We start from the raw sequence: 17911 nt of genomic DNA on the forward strand, positions 1-17911 counted from the left end.
CGTTGACTAACTATTTTCCCTCAAATGCATCCGATGAAACAGAGCTACAATTTACTAAATTACTATTCGAAAACATTTTTTAAATGTAATATTGTCATTCTAAGATTTATAGATGAATATCTCTTGAAAGCACCTGTAATGCCAGATTTAAAAATAACTTTACTGGGTAATCACACTTTGCGATAAAAGGGGATGCGATACTCAGAACAATAGGCTAGCAATAGCAATAGGCTAGCCATCTTGGAACAATCGCATATCACATCTAGTCTTGTATACTATTGTCAATAATCCCTTACCTTTGGTTGTCTTCATCAGAAAGCACTTCCAGGAATCCCAGGTCCACAACAAATGTATTTTCGTTCGAAAAAATTACTCCTTTATGTTCCAAGAGCTTGTTCTTGTTAGCGCGTCTGAAGGCTGATCCAAATGCTTCGTCGGCCACGGGACAGCCATTTCGAGAAAATGCATTTTTTCCCCATTTAGGTTAGTTCAAACATGTCAAACGTTGTATAACATAAATCTTCAGGGCGTTTTTCAACAAGAGAGCCAATAAGATTCGAGGGGGACGATTGCATTGTGTTTAAAACGTTTCGAAAGGGGAGGGTAACCAGGGGCGCCGGCGTCATAATGGTGATGGCCCTCTCCGTGTGACCACGTTCCACAGCGTCTCATTCATTCAATTTTAACAGTAGAAGGCTCAAACCAATTTGTGAAGACTGGGGACATCTAGTGGAAGCAATAGGAAGTGCTCAATGAACCATAGCTCACGGTGTGATTAATAGGCAACGTGATGAAGTTGAGTTCGCAATTCAGAATTCCACTTCCTGTTTCCATCTGTCTCAGGGTTTTGACTGCCATATGAGTTCTGTTATACTCACAGACACCATTCAAACAGTTTTAGAAACTTTAGGGTGTTTTCTATCCACAAGTATTAATTATATGCATGTCCTAGCTTCTGAGTGTGAGTAGGAGGCCGTTTAAAATGGGCACAATTTTTTTTCAAAAATCGCTTTAGCTTCCCCTATCCTAGGGGAACGCCCAGAGGTTAAGTGTTCCTTGAATTCTAAATAAATCACTGACAGTGTCACCAGCAAAGCACCATCACACCTCCTCCTCCATGCTTCACAGTGGGAACCACACATGCAGAGATCATGTGTCTCACAAAAACACGGCAGTTGGAACCCAAAATCTCACATTTGGACTCATCAGACCAAAGGACAAATTTACACCTCTCTAATGTCCATTGCTCGTGTTTCTTGGCCCAAGGAAGTCTCTTCTTATTATTGGTATCCTTTAGTAGTGGTTTCTTTGCAGTAATTCGACCAAGAAGGCCTGATTCACGCTGTCTCTTCTGACCAGTTCTTGCCATAATATGTACTTTTAACAAGGCACACCTGCTAATTGAAATGCATTCCAGGTGACTACCTCATGAAGCTGGTTGAGAGAATTCCAAGAATGTTTCCAAGCTGTCATCAATGCTACTTTGAAGAATCTAAAATCTGAGAGAGAGAGACGGGGTCAGTCATCAGAACAGTATGAAAGCAAGTCTTGAGTCTGCTGTGACAATCTAGAGAGGAAATCACTGGATGAAAATATATACACTGCTCAAAAAAATAAAGGGAACACTTAAACAACACAATGTAACTCCAAGTCAATCACACTTCTGTGAAATCAAACTGTCCACTTAGGAAGCAACACTGATTGACAATACATTTCACATGCTGTTGTGCAAATGGAATAGACAACAGGTGGAAATTATAGGCAATTAGCAAGACACCCCCAATAAAGGAGTGGTTCTGCAGGTGGGGACCACAGACCACTTCTCAGTTCCTATGCTTCCTGGCTGATGTTTTGGTCACTTTTGAATGCTGGCGGTGCTTTCACTCTAGTGGTAGCATGAGACGGAGTCTACAACCCACACAAGTGGCTCAGGTAGTGCAGCTCATCCAGGATGGCACATCAATGCGAGCTGTGGCAAGAAGGTTTGCTGTGTCTGTCAGCGTAGTGTCCAGAGCATGGAGGCGCTACCAGGAGACAGGCCAGTACATCAGGAGACGTGGAGGAGGCCGTAGGAGGTCAACAACCCAGCAGCAGGACCGCTACCTCCGCCTTTGTGCAAGGAGGAGCAGGAGAAGCACTGCCAGAGCCCTGCAAAATGACCTCCAGCAGGCCACAAATGTGCATGTGTCTGCTCAAACAATCAGAAACAGACTCCATGAGGGTGGTATGAGGGCCCGACGTACACAGGTGGGGGTTGTGCTTACAGCCCAACACCGTGCAGGACGTTTGGCATTTGCCAGAGAACACCAAGATTGGCAAATTTGCCACTGGCGCCCTGTGCTCTTCACAGATGAAAGCAGGTTCACACTGAGCACGTGACAGACGTGACAGAGTCTGGAGACGCCGTGGAGAACGTTCTGCTGCCTGCAACATCCTCCAGCATGACCGGTTTGGCGGTGGGTCAGTCATGGTGTGGGGTGGCATTTCTTTGGGGGGCCGCACAGCCCTCCATGTGCTCGCCAGAGACTGCCATTAGGTACTGAGATGAGATCCTCAGACCCCTTGTGAGACCATATGCTGGTGCGGTTGGCCCTGGGTTCCTCCTAATGCAAGACAATGCTAGACCTCATGTGGCTGGAGTGTGTCAGCAGTTCCTGCAAGAGGAAGGCATTGATGCTATGGACTGGCCCGCCCGTTCCCCAGACCTGAATCCAATTGAGCACATCTGGGACATCATGTCTCGCTCCATCCACCAACGCCACGTTGCACCACAGACTGTCCAGGAGTTGGCGGATGCTTTAGTCCAGGTCTGGGAGGAGATCCCTCAGGAGACCATCCACCACCTCATCAGGAGCATGCCCAGGCGTTGTAGGGAGGTCATACAGGCACGTGGAGGCCACACACACTACTGGGCCTCATTCTGAATTGTTTTAAGGACATTACATCAAAGTTGGATCAGCCTGTAGTGTGGTTTTCCACTTTAATTTTGAGTGTGACTCCAAATCCAGACCTCCATGGGTTGATAAATTGGATTTCCATTCATTATTTTTGTGTGATTTTGTTGTCAGCACATTGAACTATGTAAAGAAAAAAGTATTTAATAAGATTATTTCTTTCATTCAGATCTAGGATGTGTTGTTTGTGTTCCCTTTATTTTTTTGAGCAGTATATATTTTAACATTTCTGTTCAGTTGCAAATAAGAAATGTGAGGTGAAAAAACCTGCCCAACTGGGTTTATGCAGTGCAGAGTAGGGTTCCTCTGTTCCCCTGTTCCAGTGCTGCTTAGGGTTAACGCTAATGCAATTGTGGTTCTTGTGTTTTGGTTCTTATTGCAGACAGTTTGGTTTGACCTGCATCAGAGGCTAACAGACACTGATGGCACAGCCAGCGCAGTAAGTAGCATCGTTATGCCTGAGAGCCTAGTAGGGGGGCACTGTATGGCAGTGACACTGTGGAGGACTCGCTGCTCCACCACTCTCTACTCCTCACAACCCCCCATAGACACATCTCCATTCTGAATTTCCCAGCATGCACAGGGAATCATTGGCATCTCATATCCAACTCCTCTCCAGCAGAAAGCAGCCAATAAGGTTACCTCAAATTTATTTCCCATTTCAATCATGTCTAAAAGTTGCTTTTCGTCTCCATGCATGAAGAGCATGAGTGCATGTCATTTATTTTTTGCTATCAATGTACCGTAGTCAGATTCAGTGCTTCAGTTCAAAATATGTATTTTAAGTGTCTCCCATGGGGGGGGGGTTCTTTTACACTGCAACCTTAGGGCAAGCACACAGTCTGTTCATATTGTTGGCATGGCCTTATGCTTCCATATAAACAATTGCTAAACAATCTGGACTGTTTCCTGCAGTATAGCTAACTTCTTTAAATCAAATAAAATACTTCAACAAAATCGAAAAGACTCAAATGTTTATTTACCGTTTGTGTAGTCTGCGACAAGCATACTCTCCAAATGCCAAATGCTATTATGCTCTTATGACCCTTTCATAATTTTTCTTTGATTAAAGAGGCCAAAGTTTCTCCATCTGGTTCATGAAATAGATTCTCTTAATATATATATTTATAAATCTCTCCCTCAGCAGCATGACTGTATGAGATGTGGAGGCAGTGGCCTGTAGAGCTGACAGTATGAGTAAGATGGAGAGATGGCAGTTCACACAGGGACAATCAGAGGTCTGATGGCTCTGATGAAAAATACATGGGCTGGTGTGTCTAACTGAGCATCAGTGCAGCTCCCCTTCCTCCGCTTGCTCCTAGGGTCCTACTGCAGCAGTGCACTGGCAGCTCCTGCTCTGAATCTGAACCAAGACACCTGTAACCTACCTCCGAATGTCTTCTGCCTTATTGATGCTTGAGGGATCAGAGCAAATTTAATTATTCCTTTTCACCCATTAATCTTGTTAGCGTCTAGAGCTATCATTTGCACTGACAAACAGGATTACAGCAGGCTTCACCTGTCAGCTGGGCGGTCTGATTGGTGTGGGGCTGCTCGTGCGCCCAAAGCTCAGTAGGGGCACATTGGTAGCCCGATGGGTATTCTTAAAGTGGGAGAGAAGACTGAACCTTTTGACCCACCGTACTCTCAGCAGGGTTTCTCTTAGTGCTGTGAACATTACTGAAAGTGAGCCATCAGCTCAGCATACGATCAAGAATAGAAATATATTGTCGAGAGTAATGTTTTTTACAAAAGCATGTACAGCGGAGGTGCTGGAGTTCGCCATCCACACTTGAAATTCCTTTTTGTATGGCATTTTGATACTGATATGGTACCATTACTGTATGTGTATTATGCAATGTTTCTTAATGCAAATCCATCCCCCGCAAAAACTGAATCGTTCCAGTAATTTCCCCCTCCTCTCCAGCACCCAGGTCACACATATATGAGACTGGGGTCTGATTATTAGCTCTTTGATATGCCTTAGTCCCTATTTAATAAAATGCTAGCTTCCAACTTACTGTGCTACAGCTAATGATGCTCTGGCTTTGTTTTCTTGCTGTTTACTGAATGATACAAACATTCCCATTTTACAAATTGATTGCCTGCTTGAGAAATTGCTAGGTATTTTACATGTTATCCTAGAGGGGGTGGCAATGTGGTAAAATATTGATTGACATAAAATGGGGGGGGGGGGGGGGCATGCCCTCAAGTAGCACTCGGTAACGCATACAGCAACCTCATTACTTACTGGTTTATCTGATTTTACAGAGAGGAAAACCAAGGCCAGTCTATAGCCTAACCTGGCAGAACAGAGCGTGTGTTTGAAATTCACTGCTCGACTGAGGGACCTTACAGATAATTATGTGTGGCGTACAGAGATTAGTTAGTCATTAACAAATCATGTTAAACACGATTATTGCAGTTCGTGCGACTTATTATGCAATTTGTTAAGCACATTTTAGGCTTGCCATAACAAAGAGGTGTAATACTGTCATAAGGCACTTTATATTAAATGTATTTATTAGACCAACTTTTCTAGTGTTAATAACCTACATGACCAAAAGTATGTGGACACCTGCTAATCGAACATCTCATTCCAAAATCATGGGCATTAATATGGAGTTGGTCCCCCTTTGCTGCTATAACAGCTTCCACTCTTCTGGGAAGGCTTTCCACTAGATGTTGGAACATTGCTGCGGGACTTTCTTCCATTCAGCCACAAGAGCATTAGTGAGGTCGGGCACTGATGTTGGGCGATTAGGCCTGGCTCGCAGTCGGCGTTCCAATTCATCCCAAAGGTGTTCGATTGGGTTGAAGTCAGGGCTCTGTGCAGGCCAGACAAGTTCTTCCACACTGATCTCGACAAGCCATTTCTGTATGGATCTCGCTTTGTTTACGGGGTGCATTGTCATGTTGAAACAAGAAAGGGCATTCTCCAAACTGTTGCCACAAAGTTATCAGCACCGAATCATCTAGAATGTAATTGTATGCTGTAGCATTAAGATGTTCTTTCACTGGAACTAAGGGGCCTAGCCTGAACCATGAAAAACAGCCCCAGACCATTATTCCTCTTCCACCTAACTTTACAGTTGGCACTATGCATTGGGGCAGGTAGCATTCTCCTGGCATCCACCAAACCCAGATTTGTCCATCAGACTGCCAGATGGTGTAGCGTGATGGCATTGCGCATGGTGATCTTAGGCTTGTGTGCGGCTGCTCGGCCATGGAAAGCTATTTCATGAAGCTCCCGACGAACAGTTCTTGTGCTGACATTTCTTCCAGAGGAAGTTTGTAACTCGGTAATGAGAGTAATGAGTGTTGCAACCGGTCCCGTTCTGTGTGCTTGTGTGACCTACCACTTCGCAGCTGAGCCGTTGTTGCTCCTAGACGTTTCCACTTCTCAATAACATCACTTACAGTTGACCGGAGCAGCTCTAGCAGGGCAGAAATTTGACGAACTGACTTGTTGGTAAGGTCCTATGACGGTGCCATGTTGAAAGTCACTGAGCTCTTCAGCAAGGCCATTCTACTGCCGAAGTTTGTCTTTGGAGATTGTACGGCTGTGTGCTCGATTTATACATTTGTCAGCAAGGGGTGTGTCTGAAATAGCCGAATCCACTAATTTGAAAGGGTGTCCACATACCTTTGCATATACAGTACCAGTCAAAAGTTTGGACACACCTACTCATTCCAGGGTTTTTCTTTATTTTTTATATTTTCTACATTGTAGAATAATAGTGAAAAAAGGAAAAAGGAAACCGCACACTGCTCTTGATAGTATCACTGATATTTAATAAGCTTACGTATCGGCCTAACGGCCTTCGTCAGAGCTATAATAGAGAATAATACTGAAGACATCAGAACCATGAAATAACACATATTGTCACGACTTCCGCCGAAGTCGGTCCCTCTCCTTGTTCGGGCGGCGTTCGGTGGTCGACGTCACCCGCCTTCTAGCCATCACCGATCCACTTTTCATTTTCCATTTGTTTTGTCTTTGCTTTACACACCTGGTTTCAATTCGCCAATTACATGTTCATTATTTAACCCTTTGTTTTCCCCATGGTTTTTGTGCGTGATTGTTTTATGTATGTTCGGTCCGTTATTGTGGGCTTGGTATTACGACATGTTATTGGAATATTTGAGTAAAGTTACTTGTGTTACTCATCTCTGCTGTCCTGCGCCTGACTCCTCTTCACCAGCTACACCCAGACCACTACACATATGGAATCATGTAGTAACTAAAAAATGTTTTAAACAATCAAAATATATTTTAGATTTTAGATTCTTCAAAGTAGCCACGCTTTGCCTTGATGACAGCTTTGCACACTCTTGGCGTTCTCCCAACCAACTTCATGAGGAATGATTTTTCAACAGTCTTGAAGGAGTTCCCACGTATGCTGAAGACTTGTTGGCTGCTTTTCCTTCACAAACAGTGTCACCAGCAAAGCACCCCCACACCATCACACCTCCTCCTCCATGCTTCACGGTGGGAACCACACATGCGGAGATCATCCGTTCACCTACTCTGTGTCTCACAAAGACACGGCAGTTGGAACCCAAAATCTCAAATTTGATTCATCAGACCAAAGGACACATTTCCACTGCTCTAATGTCCATTGCTTGTGTTTCGTGGCACGAACAAGTATCTTCTTCTTATTGGTTTCCTTTAGTAAATCAAATCAAATCAAATGCTATTGGTCACATACACATGGTTAGCAGATGTTATTGCGAGTGTAGCGAAATGCTTGTGCTTCTAGTTCCAACAGTGCAGCAATATCTAACAATTCCACAATAAATACCTAATACACACATATCTAAGTAAGGACTGGAATAAGAATATAGAAATATATTGATGAGCAATGTCAGTGCGGCATAGGCTAAGATGCAATAGATAGTATAGAATACAGTATATACATATGAGATGAGTAATGCAAGATATGTAAACATTACTAAAGTGAATAGTGTTCCATTTATTAAAGTGGCCAATGGTTACAAGTCTGTATGTAGCCAGCAGCCTCTCTGTGCTAGTGATGGCTTTTTAGCAGTCTGATGGCCTTGAGATATAAGCTGTTTTTCAGTCTCTCAGTCCCAGCTTTGATGCATCTGTACTGACCTCCCCTTCTGGATGGTAGTGGGGTGAACAGGCAGTGGCTCGGGTGGTTGTTGTCCTTGATGATACTTTTGGCCTTCCTGTGACATCTGGTGATGTAGGTGTCATGGAGGGCAGGTAGTTTGCCACCGGTAATGCGTTGTGCACACCGCACCACTCTCTGGAGAGCCTTGAGGTTGTGGGCGGTGCAGTTGCCGTACCAGGCGGTGATATAGCCCAACCGGATGCTCTCAATTGTGCATCTGTAAAAGTTTGAGAGTCTTTGGTGACAAGCCAAATTTCTTCAGCCCCCTGTGGTTGAAGAGACGCTGTTGCGCCTTCTTCACCACACTGTCTGTGTGGGTGGACCTTTTCAGTTTGTCAGTGATATGCACACCGAGGAACATATAACTTTCCACCTTCTCCACTGCTGACCTGTCTGTGGACAAGGGGGTGCTCCCTCTGCTGTTTCCTGAAGTCCACGATCATCTCCTTTGTTTTGTTGAGTGAGAGGTTATTTTCCTGACACCGCACTCCGAGAGCCCTTACCTCCTCCCTATAGGCTGTCTCGTCGTTGTTGGTAATCAATCCTACTACCGTTGTGTTGTCGGCAAACTTGATGATTGAGTTGGAGGCGTGCGTGGTCACGCAGTCATGGGTGAACAGGGAGTACAGGAGGGGGCTGAGCACACACCCTTGTGGGGCCCCAGTGTTGAGGAACAGCGAAGTGGAGATGTTGTTTCCTTCATTCAACACCTGAGGGCGGCCCGACAGGAAGTCCAGGACCCAATTGCACAGGGCGGGGTTCAGACCTAGAGCCTCAAGCTTAATGATGGGCTTGGAGGGTACTATGGTGTTGAATGCTGAGCTATAGTCAATGAACAGCATTCTAACATCGGTATTCCTCTTGTCCAGATGGGATAGGGCAGTGTGCAGTGTGATGGCGATTGCATCGTCTGTGGACCTGTTGGAGCCATAAGCCATGTAATGTAATGTAATGTAAATGTAATAAGCAAATTGAAGTGGGTCTAGGGTGACAGGTAAGGTGGAGGTGATATGATCCTTGACTAGTCTCTCAAAGCACTTCATGATGAGAGAAGTGAGTGCTATGGGGCGATAGACATTTAGTCCAGTTACCTTTGCATTCTTGGGTACAGGAACAATAGTGGCCATCTTGAAGCATTTGTGGACAGCAGACTGGGATAGGAAGAGATTGAATATGTCCGTAAACACACCAGCCAGCTGGCCTGCGCATGCTCTGAGGACACGACTAGGAATGCCGTTTGGGCCGGCAGCCTTGCGAGGGTTAACACGTTTAAATGTCTTACTCACGTCGGCCACAGAGAAGGAGAGCCCATAGACCTTGGTAGCGGGCTGCGTCGGTGGCACTGTATTATGCTCAAAGCTGGCATTTTGCTTATTTGATTGCCTTGCGGAGGGAATGACTACTCTGTTTGTATTCTGCCGTATTCCAAGTCGCCTTGCCATGGTTGAATGCGGTGGTAAGCGCTTTCAGTTTTGGCGAATGCTGCCTTCTATCCACGGTTTCTGGTTAGGGTAGGTTTTAAGTCACAGTGGGTACAACATCTGCTATACACTTCCTTATAAACTCACTCACCGAATACGTCGATATCATTCTCTGAGGCTACCCGGAACCTATCCCAGTCCGCGTGATCAAAACAATCTTGAAGCGTGGATTCCGATTCGTCAGAACTGTGTTGAATAGTCCTTAGCACGGGTACTTCCTGTTTGAGTTTCTGCCTATAGGAAGAGAGGAGCAAAATGGAGTTGTGGTCAGATTCACCAAAAGGAGGGCGGGGGAGGGCCTTGTATACATTGCGGAAGTTAGAGTAACAATGGTCCAGTGTTTCTCCAGCGCTACAGTCGATATGCTGATAGAATTTAGGTAGCCTTTTCCTTAAAATTGCTTTGTTAAAAACCCCAGCTACAATAATTGCAGCCTCAGGATACAGTTGAAGTCGGAAGTTTACATGCACCTTAGCCAAATACATTTAAACTCAGTTTTTCACAATTCCTGACATTTAATCCTAGTAAAAATTCCCTGTTTTAGGTCAGTTAGGGTCACCACTTTATTTTAAGAATGTGAAATGTCAGAATAATAGTAGAGAGAATTATTTATTTCAGCTTTTATTTCTTTCATCACATTCCCAGTGGGTCAAAGGTTTACATACACTCAATTAGTATTTGGTAACATTGCCTTTAAATTGTTTACCTTGGGTCAAACATTTCGGGTAGCCTTTTGGCCCATTCCTCCTGACAGAGCTGGTGTAACTGAATCAGGTTTGTAGGCCTCCTTGCTCGCATACGCTTTTTCAGTTCTGCCCACACATTTTCTATAGGATTGAGGTCAGGACTTTGTGATGGCCACTCCAATACCTTGACTTTGTTGTCCTTAAGCCATTTTGCCACAACTTTGGAAGTATGCTTGGGGTCATTGTCCATTCGGAAGTCCCATTTGCGACCAAGCTATAAGTTCCTGATTGATGTCTTGAGATGTTGCTTCAATATATCCACTTAATTTTCCCTACTCATAATGCCATCTATTTTGTGAAGTGCACCAGTCCCTCCTGCAGCAAAGCACCCCCACAACATGATGTTGCCACCCCCGTGCTTCACGGTTGGGATGGTGTTCTTCGGCTTGCAAGCGTCCCCCTTTTTCCTCCAAACATATCGAGGGTCATTATGGCCAAACAGTTCTATTTTTGTTTCATCAGACCAGAGGACATTTCTCCAAAAAGTATGATCTTCGTCCCCATGTGCAGTTGCAAACCGTAGTCTGGCTTTTTTATGGCGGTTTTGGAGCAGTGGCTTCTTCCTTGCTGAGCGGCCTTTCAGGTTATGACGATGTAGGACTCGTTTTACTTTGGATATAGATACTTTTGTACCTGTTTCCTCCAGCACCTTCACAAGGTCCTCTGCTGTTGTCTGGGATTGATTTGCACTTTTCGCACCAAAGTACGTTCATCTCTAGGAGACAGAACGCGTCTCCTTCCTGGGTTTATACTTGCGTACTATTGTTTGTACAGATACACGAGGTACCTTCAGGCATTTGGAAATTGCTCCCAAGGATGAACCAGACTTGTGGAGGTCTACAATTCTTTTCCTAAGGTCTTGGCTGATTTTCTTTTGATTTTCCCATGATGTCAAGCAGAGGCACTGAGTTTGAATATAGGCCTTGAAATACATCCACAGGTACACCTCCAACTGACTCAAATTATGTCAATTAGCCCATCAGAAGCTTCTAAAGCCATGACATCATTTTCTGGAATTTTCCAAGCTGTTTAAAGGCACAGTCAACTTAATGTATGTAAACTTCTGACCCACTGGAATTGTGATACAGCGAATTTTAAGTTAAATAATCTGTCTGTAAACAATTGTTGGAAAAATGACTTGTGTCATGCACAAAGTAGATGTCCTAACCGACTTGCCAAAACTATAGTTTGTTAACAAGATATTTGTGTAGTGGTTGAAAAACAAGTTTTAATGACTCCAACCTAAGTGGACTCCAACCAACCTAAGCCTAGTTGTTAGAGTGTTGGGCCAGTAACCGAAAGGTTGCTAGATCAAATCCCCGAGCTGACAAGGTCAAGCTCTGTCATTCTGCCCCTGAACAAGGCAGTTAACCCACTGTTCCTATGCCCTTATTGTAAATAAGACTTTTTAGTTAAATAAAGGTAAAATTACAAATTAAAAAAACTTCCGACTTCAACTGTTTATGGTTTCTAGTTTGCATAAAGTCCAGTGAAGTTCCTTGGGAGCTGTCTTGGTATCGGCTTGAGGGGGGATATACACGGCTGTGACAATAAACTAAGAGAATTCTCCTGGGAAATAATACGGTCGGCATTTGATTGTGAGGAATTCTAGGTCAGGTGTTGTTACAATTACACCATGAGTCGTTAATCATGAAACATACATCCCTGCCCTTCTTCTTCCCAGGAAGATTTGTATTCCTGTCAGCGCAATGTACTGAGAATCCCGGTGGCTGTACCGACTCCGACAGCATATCCTGAGAGAGCCATGTTTCCGTGAAACAGAGTATGTTACAATCCCTGATGTCTCTCTGGAAAGCAACCCTTGCCCTGATTTCGTCAACTTTGTTATCTAAGGACTGGACATTAGCGAGTAATATACTCGGAAGCGGTGGGTGGTGTGCGCGCCTCCGACGTCTGACTAGAAGACCGAACCGACTCCCTCTGCTCCAGCGGCGTTGTTTTGGGTCGGCCTCTGGAATCAGTTCAAATGCCCTGGGTGGTGCGGATAAAGACTCCGCTTTGGGAAAGTTGTATTCCTGGTCGTAGTGCTGGTAAGTTGACGCCACTCTGATATCCAATAGTTCTTCCCGGTTGTATGTTATAACACAAGATTTTCTGGGCTAACAATGTCAAAAAAACGAAATACTGCAAAGTTTCCTAAGGACTAGAAGCGAGGCAGCCCTCACTGTCTGCGCTATTTTCATTAAGTAGTGGTTTCTTTGGAGCAATTCGACCATGAAGGCCTGATTCACGCAGTGTCATCTGAACAGTTGATGTTGAGATGTGTCACTTGAGCTCTGTGAAGCATTTATTTGGGCTGCATTTTCTGAGGCTGGTAACTCTAATGAACTTATCTTCCGCAGCAGAGGTGACTCTGGGTCTTCCTTTCCTGTGGCGAACGTCATGAGAGCCAAATTCATCATAGCGCTGGATGGTTTTTGCGACTGCACTTGAAGAAATGTTCAAAGTTTTCCGTATTGACTGACCTTCATTACTTAAAGTAATGATATGGACTGTCGTTTCTCTTTGCTTATTTGAGCTGTTCATGGCAAAATATGGACTGGGTCTTTTACCAAATAGTGCTATCTTCTGTATACCACCCCTTCCTTGTCACAACACAACTGATTGGCTCAAACGCATTAAGAAGGAAAGAATTTCCACAAATTAACTTTTAACAAGTCACACCTGTTAATTGAAATGCATTCCAGGTGACTACCTCATGAAGCTGGTTGAGAGAATGCCAAGAGTGTGCAAAGCTGTCATCAATGCAAAGGGTGGCTACTTTGAAGAATCTCAAATCTAAAATAGATGTTGATTTGTTTAACACTTTTTTGGTTACTGCATGATTCCATATGTGTTATTTCGTCGTTTTGATATCTTCACTATTATTCTACAATGTAGAAAATAGTACAAATAAAGAAAAACCCAAACTTTTGACTGGTACTGTATATAAATATATACATGCAGGATTGGAAATTATGCAGACAATTACATTGATAGAACCCACAATCTATTTACAATATTAAAGCTGATCCACCCATTTGGGGTTTTTTTAAATAAAAAAAAGTGGGGTAAGGTGCGTCAACAGGTGCGTCATAGGTCAAGTCACATAGATAGATTTCTAGGAATTTCTAAATAATTGGTGTTATAATTTTTTTATTACCATGCGCAGAGGAGTTAATTAATTGAGATGTACGTGAGTTACTTGCTGGATAAAAACACCAGAGAGTACTCAAATTCTGTGAGACACCCGACTCAAACGCTGAACAGTCAGAACTTAATTAAATATACGGATTTCTGTGGTTATCATGACGTCACATGCATCAATGACCCACATGCCCAGACGACAGGGAAGTGGGGAAATCCGTTTACTTTGCATCTCCACGAGAGGAGTGGTCACCGTGTGGTTCCCCAGATCTGACATCCATCCTGCCTCCGGGGCCGGGAGCTCTTCCATCACTCAACTCACCTGCTGGGCAGTACTCCGAGAGAAGAAACTCGTACGACTGAATCAGACACAATGTACATTCATCCAGTACAGGATTGAAGACGCCCAGCAAGGAAAGTACAGGGTGGTGTACACAGACCAGCAGCGCCTAGAGCTAGAGAAGGAGTTCCAGTACAGCCGCTACATCACCATCAGGAGGAAGACAGAGCTGGCCCTGAGCCTCAGCCTCTCAGAGAGATAGGTACAGATCTGGTTCCAGTACAGCCGCTACATCACCATCAGGAGGAAGACAGAGCTGGCCCTGAGCCTCAGCCTCTCAGAGAGATAGCTACAGATCTGGTCCCAGTACAGCCGCTACATCACCATCAGGAGGAAGACAGAGCTGGCCCTGAGCCTCAGCCTCTCAGAGAGACAGATACAGATCTGGTTCCAGAACAGCCGCTACATCACCATCAGGAGGAAGACATAGCTGGCCTTGAGCCTCAGCCTCTCAGAGAGACAGGTACAGATCTGGTTCCAGTACAGCCGCTAAATCACCATCAGGAGGAAGACATAGCTGGCCCTGAGCCTCAGCCTCTCAGAGAGACAGGTACAGATCTGGTTCCAGAACAGCCGCTACATCACCATCAGGAGGAAGACATAGCTGGCCCTGAGCCTCAGCCTCTCAGAGAGACAGGTACAGATCTGGTTTCAGAACAGGTGAGCCAAGGAGCTGTCCCAGCAGGCCTCTAAGACCACAACCACCCTGACCCTTACCCCATCCAGCCTTGCTGACCCCGGAAATGGCTCCATGGCAACCAGCTCCAACAGCAGCAGCTTGTTGTCAGAGACAATATCAATCAAAGAGGAGTACTGAGTTCCTTTACTGTGGACAAACTGTACAGCTCTTGAATAACCATATTAAACTGCTGTTCCCATAAATAAATAAAAAGATAGCTAGGTGGGACAACCAAATATTACTGGCATAGTAAGTACACTTTTCCTCAGTAAATTAGCTATCAGCAAAGCCGGGGGTCAAGTGCAAGTGTTGGTTCGGGGGGCGAACCAACACTTGCAAAAGGGCGATTGTAAACCCAGGAAAAAATACTCTACCCTCCCCATAGCAAAAAATATATATTAGACAACCCTCCCCTATTTTGGACCCCCCTCAACCCAGTAAATTATGAACTCTCCCTAAAGATAACACATTAATCCTGAAGATAGCGCAAACATTATGCAAATTAGTTTTGTTTATAGAGTAAGAGAGGGGTATGACAATAATTAGTTCTCTTTCATATGCCTAAGCTCTTTCCTAATGCTTATATTCAGTGGGAATATCCTACTTGATATTGCTGGATTAGCCTTAACCATTACTTTCTATTGGCAACTGATCTGGCAAAAATGGCAATCTGCAATACCATGATTACCACAGATAACACTGCTACTCCTACTGCTCTCTCTTCGTCTGCCCACGTGTTCTCGCATACCCCTAGAGCATCGAGCCAGCGGGGTGGTGGCACTGGAATCCTCATCTCTCCCAAGTGGACATTCTCTCTTTCTCCCCTGACCCATCTGTCTATCTCCTCATTTGAATTCCATGCTGTCACAGTTACCAGCCCTTTCAAGCTTAACATCCTTATCATTTATCGCCCTCCAGGTTCCCTTGGAGAGTTCATCAATGAGCTTGACGCCTTGATAAGTTCCTTTCCTGAGGATGGCTCACCTCTCACAGTTCTGGGTGACTTTAACCTCCCCACGTCTACCTTTGACTCATTCCTCTCTGCCTCCTTCTTTCCACTCCTCTCCTCTTTTGACCTCACCCTCTCACCTTCCCCCCCTACTCACAAGGCAGGCAATACGCTTGACCTCATCTTTACTAGATGCTGTTCTTCCACTAATCTCATTGCAACTCCCCTCCAAATCTCCGACCACTACCTTGTATCCTTTTCCCTCTTGCTCTCATCCAACACTTCTCACTCTGCCCCTACTCGGATGGTATTGCGCCGTCCCAACCTTCGCTCTCTCTCTCCCGCTACTCTCTCCTCTTCCATCCTATCATCTCTTCCCTCTGCTCAAACCTTCTCCAACCTATCTCCTGATTCTGCCTCCTCAACCCTCCTCTCCTCCCTTTCTGCATCCTTTGATTTTCTCTGTCCCCTATCCTCCAGGCCGGCTCGGTCCTCCCCTCCTGCTCCGTGGCTCGACGACTCACTACGAGCTCACAGAACAGGGCTCCGGGCAGCCGAGCGGAAATGGAGGAAAACTCGCCTCCCTGCGGACCTGGCATCCTTTCACTCACTCCTCTCTACATTCTCCTCTTCTGTCTCTGCTGCTAAAGCCACTTTCTACCACTCTAAATTCCAAGCATCTGCCTCTAACCCTAGGAAGCTCTTTGCTACCTTCTCCTCCCTCCTGAATCCTCCTCCCCCTCCCCCCCCCCCTCCTCCCTCTCTGCGGATGACTTCGTCAACCATTTTGAAAAGAAGGTTGACGATATCCGATCCTCGTTTGCTAAGTCAAACGACACCGCTGGTCCTGCTCACACTGCCCTACCCTGTGCTTTGACCTCTTTCTCCCCTCTCTCTCCAGATGAAATCTCGCGTCTTGTGACGGCCGGCCGCCCAACAACCTGCCCACTTGACCCTATCCCCTCCTCTCTTCTCCAGACCATTTCCGGAGACCTTCTCCCCTTCCTCACCTCGCTCATCAACTCATCCTTGACCGCTGGCTACGTCCCTTCTGTCTTCAAGAGAGCGAGAGTTGCACCCCTTCTGAAAAAACCTACACTCGATCCCTCCGATGTCAACAACTACAGACCAGTATCCCTTCTTTCTTTTCTCTCCAAAACTCTTGAACGTGCCGTCCTTGGCCAGCTCTCCTGCTATCTCTCTCAGAATGACCTTCTTGATCCTAATCAGTCAGGTTTCAAGACTGGGCATTCAACTGAGACTGCTCTTCTCTGTGTCACGGAGGCTCTCTGCACTGCTAAAGCTAACTCTCTCTCCTCTGCTCTCATACTTCTAGACCTATCTGCTGCCTTTGATACTGTGAACCATCAGATCCTCCTCTCCACCCTCTCCGAGTTGGGCATCTCCGGCGCGGCCCACGCTTGGATTGCGTCCTACCTGACAGGTCGCTCCTACCAGGTGGCGTGGCGAGAATCTGTCTCCGCACCATGCGCTCTCACCACTGGTGTCCCCCAGGGCTCTGTTCTAGGCCCTCTCCTATTCTCGCTATACACCAAGTCACTTGGCTCTGTCATATCCTCACATGGTCTCTCCTATCATTGCTATGCAGACGACACACAATTAATCTTCTCCTTTCCCCCTTCTGATAACCAGGCGGCGAATCGCATCTCTGCATGTCTGTCAGACATATCAGTGTGGATGACGGATCACCAGCTCAAGCTGAACCTCGGCAAGACGGAGCTGCTCTTCCTCCCGGGGAAGGACTGCCCGTTCCATGATCTCGCCATCACGGTTGACAACTCCCTTGTGTCCTCCTCCCAGAGTGCTAAGAACCTTGGCGTGATCCTGGACAACACCCTGTCGTTCTCCACTAACATCAAGGCGGTGACCCGATCCTGTAGGTTCATGCTCTACAACATTCGCAGAGTACGACCCTGCCTCACACAGGAAGCCGCGCAGGTCCTAATCCAGGCACTTGTCATCTCCCGTCTGGATTACTGCAACTCGCTGTTGGCTGGGCTCCCTGCCTGTGCCATTAAACCCCTACAACTCATCCAGAACACCGCAGCCCGTCTGGTGTTCAACCTTCCCAAGTTCTCTCACGTCACCCCGCTCCTCCGCTCTCTCCACTGGCTTCCAGTTGAAGCTCGCATCCGCTACAAGACCATGGTGATTGCCTACGGAGCTGTGAAGGGAACGGCACCTCCATACCTTCAGGCTCTGATCAGGCCCTACACCCAAACAAGGGCACTGCGTTCATCCACCACTGGCCTGCTGGCCCCCCTACCTCTGAGGAAGCACAGTTCCCGCTCAGCCCAGTCAAAACTGTTCGCTGCTCTGGCACCCCAATGGTGGAACAAGCTCCTTCACGACACCAGGACAGCGGAGTCAATCACCACCTTCCGGAGACACCTGAAACCCCACCTCTTTAAGGAATACCTAGGATAGGATAAAGTAATCCTTCTAACCCCCCC

The 17911-nt window shown here is 45.9% G+C and overlaps 1 protein-coding gene across 2 annotated transcripts in view; it reads left to right on the forward strand.

Moving 5' to 3' along the window:
* Window positions 1-17911, forward strand: part of necab2 (N-terminal EF-hand calcium binding protein 2) — a 131643-nt gene that overhangs the window by 103602 nt on the left and 10130 nt on the right. Inside the window, exon 9 of one of the 2 annotated variants that reach the window (XM_014149085.3) lies at window positions 3337-3393. The exons of the other annotated variant lie outside the window; for it this stretch is intronic. Coding sequence (XP_014004560.1) covers window positions 3337-3393 — 57 coding nt within the window. The remainder of the gene's footprint in view (window positions 1-3336; window positions 3394-17911) is intronic. 2 annotated transcript variants of the gene reach the window in all.

Source organism: Salmo salar, chromosome 16, assembly GCF_965601325.2.
Source record: "Salmo salar chromosome 16, fSalSal1, whole genome shotgun sequence".
Taxonomy (NCBI): Eukaryota; Metazoa; Chordata; class Actinopteri; order Salmoniformes; family Salmonidae; genus Salmo; species Salmo salar.